The sequence below is a fragment of the Dendrobates tinctorius genome, unplaced genomic scaffold (genome assembly GCF_039654945.1).
Source record: "Dendrobates tinctorius isolate UK_male_01 unplaced genomic scaffold, ASM3965494v1 ptg000022l, whole genome shotgun sequence".
Lineage (NCBI taxonomy): Eukaryota > Metazoa > Chordata > Amphibia > Anura > Dendrobatidae > Dendrobates > Dendrobates tinctorius.
This window is the reverse complement of record NW_027361690.1, coordinates 87,936,562-87,949,838: the sequence shown is the minus strand read 5'-3', so window position 1 is coordinate 87,949,838 and position 13,277 is coordinate 87,936,562. Positions and strand designations below refer to the sequence as shown.

The 13,277-nt window shown below is 43.3% G+C and overlaps 1 protein-coding gene across 1 annotated transcript in view; it reads left to right on the top strand.

The window, feature by feature from the left end:
* Positions 1-13,277, top strand: part of IGDCC3 (immunoglobulin superfamily DCC subclass member 3) — a 267,620-nt gene that overhangs the window by 186,674 nt on the left and 67,669 nt on the right. The window contains exon 8 of the mRNA XM_073568864.1: positions 8,371-8,618. Coding sequence (XP_073424965.1) covers positions 8,371-8,618 — 248 coding nt within the window. The remainder of the gene's footprint in view (positions 1-8,370; positions 8,619-13,277) is intronic.

The following is a 13,277-nucleotide window of genomic DNA, read 5'->3' as shown; positions in this document are numbered from 1 at the left end:
TCGCTGCGGCTGACCAATTCTTGATATTGGCTCCCTTTTGAGTCATGTCTGTGAGAGGTTTAACCACCTGTGAGAACCCCCTTATAAATTTGCTATAATAATTGGCGAATCCTAGGAAATGCTGCAGAGCTTTTAAATCACAAGGCTGGACCCAATCGACAATGGCCTGCACCTTATTAGGATCCATGCGATACCCCTCAGCAGACACAATGAACCCCAGAAAAGACAGTTCCTGTACAAAAAATAAACATTTCTCTAGTTTAGCAAAGAGATAGTTCTCCCGAAGCCTTTGGAGGACTGCTCGAATATGACCAATGTGAGCCTGTTTATCAGGAGAGTAGATCAGTATGTCATCCAAATACACCACCATAAAACATCCAATAAAATCAGAGAACACGTGATTTATGAAATTTTGGAAGACCGCTGGAGCATTGGTCAGACCGAAAGGCATGACCAAATTTTCAAACAACCCTTCAGTAGTGAGAAAAGCAGTTTTACACTCATCTCCTTCCCGGACTCGGATAAGGTTATACGCTCCCCGTAGATCTAATTTCGAAAACCACTTAGCTCCGGACAACTGGTTGTACAAATCAGGAATAAGTGGGAGGGGATACGTATTTCTCACAGTTATCTTATTCAACTCTCGAAAATCGAGGCATGGGCGAAACCACCGTCTTTTTTCTTTATGAAAAAGAACCCCGCCGCCACGGGAGAGACAGAAGGATGCATGTGTTCCTTACGGAGACTCTCGGAAATGTATTCCTTCATAGCAGCCCGTTCGGGACCTGAAAGGTTATACAAGTGGGCCTTGGGCAATTTAGCACCTGGAACCTGGTCAATGGCACAATCAAATGGGCGGTGTGGTGGTAAAACCTCTTTTTCGGAGAAAACGTCCGAATAGTCTTTTAGGTACCTTCCAGACCCACGGACGACACAGACACAGTAGCAAGACATTTTTCAGAACAATAGGGACCCCATTTAACAATGTCCCGAGATTCCCAATTAAACATTGGATTATGTAATTGTAACCAGGGGAACCCCAACACCAGTCCCGCAGGCAGGTTGTCCATAGCAAAGCATGAAATATGTTCCTGGTGCAAGGAACTCACTTTAAAGAGAAACTCCTCTGTAAGAAATATGACGTTATTCTTAGCCAGTGGTGTTTTGTCAATGGGAACAACGTGGATAGGAGTCTCCAGCCTAACTGTCCCTAACTTACACCTGGACACCAAGTCAGAGTCAATAAGTTCAACGACGATCCGCAATCCATGAAAGCAGAAGTGGGTGTGGAGACACTCCCACAATAAAGTTCCACTTGCAACAACATTTTTGAAAATGGAGAAAAAGGTACCTGAGAGCCTGGGTGACCTCCACGACAATCACCCGGGCTCAGTCGCTTGCTGGTCAGTGGAAAGGAGGGGCAATCCTTTTTCCAATGTCTGAAATCACCACAGTGAAAACAGCATTTTCCCAAGCGCCGTTGTCTCCTTTCTTTCTCCTTGACGTCGATGGTTCCCATATCCATGGTTTCCAATGTAGGACTGGCTCCCCTTCCTTGGGAAAATAACAGGGTTTCAATCTGCATCACTCCTCTGGCCTGTAGCCTGAGATCCATTCGGACGGCTTGTCTCATAGCGTCTTCCAGGGAATCAGGCGGAGGGTGGAGAGCAAAGGCATCCTTCAGACGTTCAGACAGGCCTCTACGGAACAAACCCCAGAGGGCGGCATCATTACAGCAGACCTCAGCAGCCCAGCATCTGAACTCTGAGCAAAACCACTTGGCTGAGTGCTTCCCTTGGCACACACTCATCACCCTGTCCTCAGCCATACGCATCCGATCAGGCTCATCATAAATATGCCCCAGGGCCTCAAAAAATGCATCCACAGTCATACGCTCAGGGGCAGTGGTCGGAAGGGAGAAAGCCCAAGCCTGGGGAGCTCCCCTTAACAGAGACATAATGACCCCCACTCTCTGACTTTCATCCCCTGAAGAGTGTGGTCTCAATGAAAAAAAAGCTTACAGCCCTCCTTGAACACTTTGAATTCCCTTTTATCTCCAGAAAAGGTATCTGGTAACTCAACTGGAGACTCAGGGGAAATTAATGTAACATCCCGAGCCCCCGATGATAACTTATCTTCCGCAGCAGAGGTGACTCTTTGTCTTCCTTTCCTGGGGCAGTCCTCATGTGAGCCAGTTTCTTTGTAGCGCTTGATGGTTTTTACCACTGCACTTGGGGACACTTTCAAAGTTTTCCCAGTTTTTCGGACTGACTGACCTTCATTTCTTAAAGTAATGATGGCCACTCGTTTTTCTTTAATTAGCTGCTTTTTTTTTTTTGCCATAATACAAATTCTAACAGTCTATTCAGTAGGACTATCAGCTGTGTATCCACCAGACTTCTGCACAACACAACTGATAGTCCCAACCCCATTTATAAGGCAAGAAATCCCACTTATTAGACCTGACAGGGCACACCTGTGAAGTGAAAACCATTTCCGGTGACTACCTCTTGAAGCTCATCAAGAGAATGCCAAGAATGTGTAAAGCAGTAATCAAAGCAAAAGGTGGCTACAGTACTTTGAAGAACCTAGAATATAAGACATACAGTATTTTCAGTTGTTTCACACTTTTTTGTTAATTATATAATTCCACATGTGTTAATTCATAGTTTTAATGCCTTCAGAGTGAATCTACAATTTTCTTAGTCATGAAAATAAAGAAAACTCTTTGAATGAGGTGTGTCCAAACTTTTGGTCTGTACTGCATATGTATAGTTATACATATCTATCTATCTGTGTGTTTAAACCTCACTCTTCAATGGAGTTTTTGTTAAATAACAGATCTTTATTTAGCTTACAAAAACGCATACAAATCCGCATGACAAAAATTCATCAAAAACATACGGATTTTTACCTGCGTTTTCTGGCAAGAGATGCAGATTATGTGCAGAAAATTCTGCAGGCAAATCTGCAATGTGTGCACATACCCTAAAAAAAGAAATCTTGCATTTTTTTTACATACTGGTCACTGGTGCTATTTTGTATTCTTGCTTCCTATTTCTTTTCAATCCACACATTGTCATCGCAAACAGGTTTACAATGATAGGTAACCCCTCTATACAGAGCTGATAACACAGAATTCACCATTCTTGATCAGTGATCTCACAGCTGAGCCTGCGCCCCTTCCCTTCATAAAGACTTTTGCATACGCTTTTTAGATGCTTAAGTAAAATAGATAAGGCTAGAGTTGGACTATTGCTGCTAATGTACATTTGGATTTCTTGAAAGAACAGAAGCAGGAGTCTTGAATGAAAATTGCAAAATGTCCATTTTTATTTTTAGTACAGATGGATATAAAAAAAAACCTTGTGTAAAAAATATATTTACCACAAAAATCTGATTTACAATAGATACAGGAAAGATGTATATCTTTGTACCGTGTTAGCCAGTAGATAGAAAAATATTCAGGATTGAGAGTCCTCAGTAGTTAAAAGGTATCAACTACTGAGGACTCTCAATCCTGAATATTTTTCGATTTACAATAGGACATTTTCTTTTGCTATCTTCCCTTTAAAGCTGCATAACTACAGTCACGACTGAAAGTGTTGGACTGGCACCTTTGAAATTGTTCCAGAAAATTAAGTGTTTCTCCCAGAAAAGTATTGCAATTACACGTTTTGCTATATACATATTTATCTTTTTTGTGTGTATTGGAACAACTAAAAAAAAAAAAACAACAAAGAAAAAAGATTAAACTGGACATAATTTCATGTTAAACCCCCAAAATGGGACACAATTGTTGGCACCCTCAACTTAATATTTGGTTGGACACCCCTTGGAATAAATAACTGCAGTCAATCGCTCCTATAACCATCAACAAGCTTCCTATATCTATCAACTGAAATGTTGGACGACTTTTCTTTTGCAAAATGCTCCAGGTCTCTCATATTTGAAGGTGACTTCTCCCAACAGCAATTTTAAAATCTCTCCACAGGTGTTCATTGAGATTTAGATCCAAACTCATTGCTGTCCACTTCAGAACTCTCCAGCGCTTTGTTTCCATCCATTTCTGGATCTTCTTGCAGTTTGTTTGGAGTCATTATCCTGCTGGAAGACCCGTGACATAGGACGCAAACCCAGCTTTCTGACACTGGGCACTACATTGCGACTCAAAAGCCTTTAGTAATCTTCAGATTTCATGATGCCTTGCACACAGTCACACAGTCAAGGCACAAAGTGCTAGAGTCAGCAAAACAACCTCAAAACATCTTTGACCCTCCACCATATTTGCCTGTAGGTACTGTGTTATTTCTTTGTAGATCTCATTCTGTTTTCAGTAAACAGAAGAATGATGTGATTTACCAAAAAGCTCTGTCTTGGTCTCATCTTTCCACAAGACACTTATCCAGAAGGATTTTGACTTACTCACATATATCTTGGCAAACTGCGGTCTAGCTTTGTGTCTGTGTCAGCACTCGGTCTCCTGCCATAGCGTTTCATTTCATTCAAATGTTGACAAAATAGTTCACAATGACACTAATGCACAATAAGCCTGCAGGACAGCTTGAATTTCTTAGGAACTTGATTGGGGCTGCTTATTCACCATCCTGACTATCCTGCATTGCAACTTTTCATTTTTCTCTGCCGTCCATATCCAGGCAGATTAGCTACAGTGCCTTGGGTTGTCATTTTCTTTATTATGTTGTGTATCGTGGACAAAAGAACATAAAGATCTCTGGAGATGGACTAGTAACCTTGAGATTGTTAATATTTTTAACAATATTGGTTCTTGAGAAGTCAGACAGTTCTCTTCTCATTTTGTTCTCCATGCTTGGTGTGGCACACACAGACACACAATGCAAAGATTGAGTCAACTTCTCCCTTTTTATTTGGTTTCAGGTGTGATTTTTCATGTTGCCCACAACTGTTACTTGCCTTAGACGTGCTTGAATGATAGAAAAAAAACTTACATATGAAAGGTAAACGCACCAAACCCTGACTGATGCACTAGCAGGATGCAGCAGGCCTCCATTGATAAAGGCTTAGGGCAGCACAGGTGCAACCCACTGATGAAGACAGCCACTAACCCTAGTAGTCCCTAACACTAAATCTGAACAGCTAATATAAGAAAAAAAATCACAAACGCTTACATATGGAAGGTAAATTCACCAAACCCTGACTGATTTACTGTTAGGGACTTGCAAAATCTGGGGATCCTTGATGTTTGGATTGCGAGCTTATCTGTCTTGGCCAAAATAGTAACTAATACCCCATGTCGTTTTATCTTTTTGCACTTTTTATCATTTTTGCAAGATGCAGCTAGGCCTCTTTATGTTGGCTTGTTTTTTTCTGTGTGATGCATGTATATAGTGCAGAACAGCCCACCTGCTCATACTATGGGCATGATCAATAGGCTTTTTAGACACTTTGCACCGCACTGTGTGACTGATGTCCTATGCAAGCCTTATTATCTGTGTGCATTTTTCCCACTAGGCAGCCAGCCCCTCTTTTGTTGGGTTACTGGCTGTCTTCATCAGTGGGTTACACCTGTGCTGCCCTAAGCCTTTATCAATGGAGGCCTGCTGCATCCTGCTAGTGCATCAGTCAGGGTTTGGTGAGTTTACCTTCCATATGTAAGTTTTTTTGATTTTTTTTCTTATGTTAGCTGAGCTTGAATGATAGGAAAAATTGGAGTCTGGCTCAACAGGACTGGATTTTTCTTTTCTTTTTATCTTTCAAAAGAAAATATAGTGCGTACAAAAGAAAATTTTCATGGTTGACATGATCCAGTTACGTGTTTCGACTGCACTAAGCAGTCTTACTCATGAGTCATGAGTAAGACTGCTTAGTGCAGTCGAAACGCGTCGACTGGGTCATGTCGACTGGGTCATGTCTGTTGAGCTAGACTCCAATTTTTTCTATTGTCCTTATTGGGAGACCAGGGTGAGGCCGGTGTCTGAGCCCCAGGTTGATAAGCATAGAGCAACTGGGTAAGCTGGAATCAAATTTTTGTTTGAGCTTGAATGAGCATCACATGCTTGAAACAAAATTGCTTACCCACAATTTTGGAAAGGTGCTAACAATTTTGTCAGGTCTGTTTTGGGGGTTTTGTGTGAAATTATGTCCAATTTGCTTTTTTGTGTGTTTATTCTGCCACCGATGTACGTGGGTGAGATGTGTCTGAGGGATGTGAACACGGTTCTCTGTATAAGCAATGGCAGATAGTGTTAACTCGCTAACTTCTGCAACTATTCCTGATGAGCTGCACGTGATTAGTCCGGAAGGATAATGCAGTGATGAATTCAACAGGTTTTATTCACTGTACCTTGATGAGATGAGGTGAGATATCAGGGAAGATGAAGGTATGAAGATGAGGTAGGCGTTGGCTAGTTTGACATTAGCGTTTTTTAGCGCAGCGCTTCGTGCGCAATAGAAACGCATGCAAAAACGCATCAAGCGTTTTGTATGCGTTTGCTTTTTTTAGGCGCATGCATTTTAACCAGTTTCTAGCCATGTTAACTCTTAAAACGATTTTAAACACATGTCCATGCGCACACCTGCGTTCCCATGGACCGTAATGTGATTTTTTTTTGCGCATTCCGTGCGCATTCTGTGCTCATGCATTTTTTTGACACAGGTTGGACGGACCAAAAATTCAACAGGCTGAGTCCGGCGCACCTAGGCACACACTACAAAAAGCGAATGCTCACAAAAACGCATACAAACGCGTGCAAAAGCTAGACCATGCGCCCCCATGTTAAACATAGGGGAGCATGGCGCATGCAAAAGGATGCGCACGATGCGCTGCGCTAAAAAACGCTAGTGTGAAACCAGCCTTAGAGCTGATATTAAAAGCACGAAGTTAGAGGTAACTAGAGTATCCTTTCTCCAGTCCTGAAACATGTGTTGTCCAAGATGCCACTGAACAAGAAGAAGGAAGTAAAATAAAGATAGGAGGTATTGCAGAAAGAAAGGTATTATGGGTAAAGCACAGTAATATTACATGAACAACATAATAAAATGGTAGATGGCAGCTAAGTACACAAATACAATAGATACAATTAAACCATATACTGTACATTATATAATGTCCTATAATGACTGAAGGTCTTTGCAAAAGATTTAGCCAACAGCATAGTATTGTTCCTATACACAGAAAGAAAATAAACATGTGCAGAACATAACATATGCAATTGCAATAAATCTCTGGGAGAAATACTTAATTTTGTTGAACAATGTAATGGGTGCCAACCAACACTTTCGGCCATGACTGTATTCAGTACAGTATATGCCATGATCTTGCAAATCAAATTTCGGGACATGTAACCTCTGCCCCAGGAATAACCAAGAATGCCTTCAAAATGGCTCAGGAACATCCCCAAATACCCACTTTTGGGCAATGTTTTTTGTCCCTTACCCTTTTTGCGGTCTGATTTGCGAGACTCTCCTAGCAAAATTGGGATTGTAAGCAAGCATACATAAATGTCTGAAAGGTACATGTGCCATTTCTAAAACTGAGAGCTTCATGCATATAGGACAGTCTTGCCACACAAGAACGGTTTCAACATTTACAATTCAACTACGGACTGTGATGTCTGGAGCAGCCACGGATCTCCTGACCTAAATGTAACAGCTTCATGGCACATATAATACTATTTGATTGGATTTGTGAAACTGGCCTAATAGTTTGTTTTCTGGAGTGCCAAGCAGGGGATGAAGTGAACCATTCTAGGGATATATGGGGGACCCAGAATTGGTTACACAGTGTGCCATTAGTGCTTGCCCATACCCACTCCTAAGTATTGTGCCACTCCCCTCTCTCACATGGAAACTATGGTACAATGCGATCAGCTACACGCAGACAAGCATTTCTGTGTCTGGATGGGTGAGGGTTGCGTGGATTGGCATTAGAGGCCACATGTGTAGCCTGGTGGACCAGTTGTGCAGCCCTAGTCTCCTGCTTTGTGACTCTACAGCCTCAAACAAGTAAAGGCATCAGAAAATAAAATCAATGTTCAGTGATGAATATCATAATAGTGACGATTATTTCTAGGTATATCACACTCAACTCATGTCAATTTCTGTTTCAAATTTTCATTGTGGATTTCACCATTTTGAATGTAAAGAAACCAAATCTGCAGTGAGTTTCACCTCAAAACCACATAAAATATTTGAATTTTGTTGTAGATTTGTAGTGCCCTTCCAACGTGAAGGTGAGAAATCTGAAGTAAGAATATGCAGCTGTTTGCAAAAAATCCGGGGGAGAATTCGCAGGAGACTTCTGTTATACATGGACGAACCAATAAAGATCATTGATTGTGAAGAGTTAACTTTATCGAGACCATAGTGAATTTCCTCTTCTTTTCTTAGCTCTCTGACCATTTCTGGGATCAGTCAGGAGGATGAGGCAATTTACCAGTGCATAGCACAGAACACTGCGGGTTCCAGCCAGGCTAGTGCCCGACTTTCTGTAATATGGGTGGAAGGACTACCAGGTGCGCCACAAGATGTCAGTGCCACCACTGTATCATCAACTTCCATCCAGGTAACATGGAAAGAGCCGCTGGAAAACACACAAGAGATAATTGGCTATGTGGTCCACATCCGCAAAACTGAAGGTACTTACCTCAAATCAAGTCACTAGTCTTCCCACTGTAGTACATGCAATGTTTAATTACTTTCAGTTTTTAAATGCTTTCTCTATGTATTTAATTTTAATTGAAAATATTAAGCTTTTTTCTTTCTTCCATGGGAATTTACTTACCTGTACACCAGAAATGTTCTTACCTCTGAGCAAGCCTTGATTAATAAAATTGGTGCATCTTACTCTGTATCCCAGGAGACAATATAAACGCCAGTCATGATCTGGTGTAAATTTGAACTATGATTTATGATAATTTCTGCTGCTCCCTTTTTCTCTTTCATTTTCCTTCGTTCCCATGTGACTTTCAGCCCTATGGCCCAGAACTATTGTTCTCAAAAAACTCTTTAGGCCCCGTCACACATAGAGATCTAGCTTTTTTTCGGTCGCTGGTCTCCCGCTGGCCACCACGCATCGCTGCATGTGACAGGCGGGAGACCAGCGATCTGCTGATAACTAATGTACACATCGGGTATCCAAGGGACATGCGTCCCTTAGATACCCGATGTGTACATTAGTTACCAGCGCGCTGATGCAGGGAGCTGGTAACTAACGTACACATTGCATATCTAGGGACGCACGTCCCTTGGATACCCGATGTGTACGTTAGTTACCAGCTTCCTGCATCAGCACGCTGGCCGTGCACAGCGACGCCGGGCGCTGGGCGTCGCTGTGCTGATCGCTGGTGAAGCTGTCTGTTTGACAGCTCACCAGCGATCACATAGCGATTCACCAGCGATCCTGACACATTGATATCGTTTTCAGGATCGCTGGTGAGTCGCTATGTGTGACTCCAGCCTTATCCAATGCAATCCTTCTTATCTTCTCTCTACCAGGAAATGTCCCTCTTATATCAACTTCTGCCCCTCCCAACTGGGGGAAATTCCCTATCTATGTTAAGTACTTCTGTACTGATGTAGGTAAGGTAGGAGTGAAGGCAACCGACCGGGGGGTGGTCCGTTACTTGCCGCTGACAGACTTGAGACAGAGACAGGATCGTGTTCAACAGGTCTTCTTTATTGATCGTCCTTCCACGACCCACAGCACCTCACAGCAACGGCACGTTAATTATCACTGTACTGTGACATCACTGTGTGTATTATCCTTGTACTGTGACATTGCCCTGTTCATTATTCTTGTACTGTGACATCATTATCCCTATAGTGTGACATCACTGTGTGTATTATCCCTGTGCTGTGACATCACTGTGTGTATTATCAGTGTACTGTGACATCACTGTGTGTATTAGCAATGTACTGTGACATCACTGTTTGTATTATCACTGTACTGTGACATTGCCGTGTTCATTATTCTTGTACTGTGACATCATTATCCCTATAGTGTGACATCTCTGTGTATTATCCCTGTACTGAGACATTACTGTGTGTATTATCACTATAGTGTGACATCCTGTGTGTATTATCCCTGTACTGTTACATTGCTGTGTATATAATCCCTGTAATGTCACATCACTATATATTATCCATACTATATGAAATATCTAATTAATTATCCCGATATTGTTACATTATTGTTTCTTAAGATGCATTTAGACTGCATGATTGTTATGAACAAACATTTCTGGGAATTCTTGTATCACAAGAATTATGGAGTCTAAACAGGCTGCAAATCAACTGACAAATAAATGTTTTGCCAAAAAAGATAATAATTCTCAGCAGCACATTGTTCTGTGTAAACAGGACCTGCGTTGTGGAGAACAATGGCTGCCTACACACACTGAACTATCTATTACTGATTGTTCAATTTGTATCTGAAGTGAGGTCTGCCTAAAGGTACTGTCACACTTTAGGCAGCGATATGACGCGGTCAGGATCGCTGGTGCATCGCTAAGTGGTCGCTAGTGAGCTGCCACACAGGCAGATCTCACCAGCGACATTGCAGGGGTCGGGGGTCGCTACTTACCTGTCAGACGTGGCGAACCTGACGTCCTCCTGCCCGCGTCCATACGTCGCTCGTCTCCACAGCAGGAAGCCCAGCAGGAAGCTGATGACGAGAAACAGCCCAGGACGTTCTCGCGCGATCAGCGATAACCAGCGGGGGAGCGGTCGGAGGTAAGTATCAGACATAGCGATATCGCTAGCAATATCGCTATAACGTCACAAAAACCAGTGACATTATAGCGATATTGCTAGCGATATCGCTTAGTGTGACAGGCCCTTAAGTAAGCAGGATAGTAAACAATGGCCGTTTGTTGCCGTTTGGTGATCTTTTAACATTGCTTTTCCTGTAGAGTAACTACTAACTATATACTCGCATCCTGAGTCACTCTTCTTTGTGCTTGTCAAGCAAGGTGCAAAAAGTATGTGCAATGACACCTAAGAATGGCTAAGAAGAAAACATTGGACTATTCTGAAGTGGCCTTCTATGAGCCCTGACCTAAATCCTATTGATCATCTTTGAAAAGAGCTGAAATATGCCGTCTGGAAAAGGCAACCTTCAAACATGAGACAACTGGAGCAGTTTGCTCTTGAGGAGTGGGAGGAAATACCTGTTGAGATGTGCAGAAGTCTCATTGACAGTTACAGGAATCGTTTGATTGCAGTGATTGCCTCAAAAGGTTGTGTAACAAAATATTAAATTAAGGGTACCATCTGTAGTTGGAGCGCCCGCCTGGGCAAGTGGGGTACTCGGTACCGGGCCACTTTCTTAAAGGGACAGTGTCACAGCGGCGGTGACCTGGTCCTTGGCCCTGGGCGTCCAATGAAAGGGGATTATTTACAGGGGAAAAAGAAAAGTTTTTGGGTTAAGAGTTTGTGACGCCACCTGTGGTATCTGGTCAGAAGGGGACCAGCGCTGCAATGCAGGTCCTCTGGGACAGATGGTGGGATGCAGCAGAGGTGGAATACACAAGTTCCTCTTTCTGTCTGTTACTTAGAACTCCACTCGCATGACAGGTAGCTGTAGCCTCCTTCATGAACTGCCCTTAATGGTATCTCTGGCTCACACATTGCTACTGTGTTGATGAGTCTCAGTTGGGAACCGAGCAATAACAGCCTCTTGTTCCTCCGGTTTCTGCTGTGGGACCTTCAGTATCCACACAGCCTCGGACTCTGGCCTCTGCGCATCAGCTTAGGGATGGGCTCTGCTATAGCCCCAGTCCCCAGCTCGTCTCCACATGTCCACACTCTTCCCTGTCTACACTCTAACTCCCTAACTTCCTATTCCTGACCACAGAGAGCAGCTACTCTGCTGTTAGGTTCAGAGCGCCCTCTGCTGGCCTGGAATAGGAACTGTGTTGTGTGCTGGAGCTACCTGACAGAGAGACCCTTTCACTGCTCCCAGGCATGACATCACTCCTCCCTGGAGGGAAGCAAGGCCACTGTGGCGACCATACTCCTGGGGGGCACCACATAATGACACCTAAGGATTCACTGGTGCTGCCTAGGGGGCGCTATCAGGGGGTGCATAAATGAGTGCAGGGAGTGCAGGCAGAAGGCATGCAGTGCACAAGGACCTGAGACTAGTGTAGTGAGCTCAGGACCTGGCACTAAGTGATCACGTGACCAGGGGGTGGAGCCACTGCATGTGAGTGCAGGGAAGGACACAGAGCACGCAGAGCACAAGGCAAAGACAGTAAATGAGGTCAAGGAGAGCCGAGAGTCAGAAGCCAGACAAACATGCAGTACCTAGAGACAAGACAAAGAGTAAACGGGTCCAAGCCAAGGGGGTCAGATAACCAGCAGAGACAGAGCAGTACAAAAGCAGGATACAGAGGCAGAAGTCAGGACAAACCAAATCATACACAGCAAGGCACATGTTTAAGGACGAGTCACCTGGGTCAGCAACCACTATCCGAGTATACGGAAGTATCACCGACACTAATCCAGGTACTGCCAACATTAAATAGCTGCCCCAAAACCAAAGAGAGGTGGACTGAATTAACTCTGTCCTGACCAGGATGGAGGTGGAACCATCCTGTCCAGAGTCATGACAGTATGTAAAAGACAAAACACTTGAGGTAGAAAGCTTAGGACAAATGTTTTTATGCAAATATAGTTTAATAAATATCTCTCAATGTGTGCATTAATTTTAGTGTAAGTATCTGGAGCAATACATCCTGGATGCAGGTTTGTTTGAGAACCTGTCATCAGGATTATGCATATTAAACTAAATGCCCATAATGGCACTGTTATTCTAATTTAATACATACATTTGATGAAGAAATACGCAGCCTTGTTGTTTTAAAATCATCATTAGAAGTTTTGGTCTCCATGCATCAGGTCGGGTTGTGGGGCAGGCCTGTGGAGCGGCCTGTGGGTAGAGTCTTTGGCTCTGCCATGGTCCCTCCGCTGTCTCTGGTGTATTTATTCTCTTCCTTATTTAAATTTTGTGCCTGCGCCATCTCAACTGCATGTGTCACTTGCGCAGATCGATCTTGCGGTGGTCTTCAGTAAAATGGCACCAGCATCGATGCATGTGCAGATTGACCTCCGGCAGTCTTCAGTAAAATGGCACTGGTTGTGGCGCATGCGCAGGTTGAGATCTTGGCATGTCATTGAACCAAGATTATAATCTGTCAGGACAGTGCAGGAGCAAAATTTAAACAAGGAATAGGATAAAGACACCAGAGGCAGCAGAGGGGCTGTGGTAGAGCTGAAGACCCTACCCACAGTCC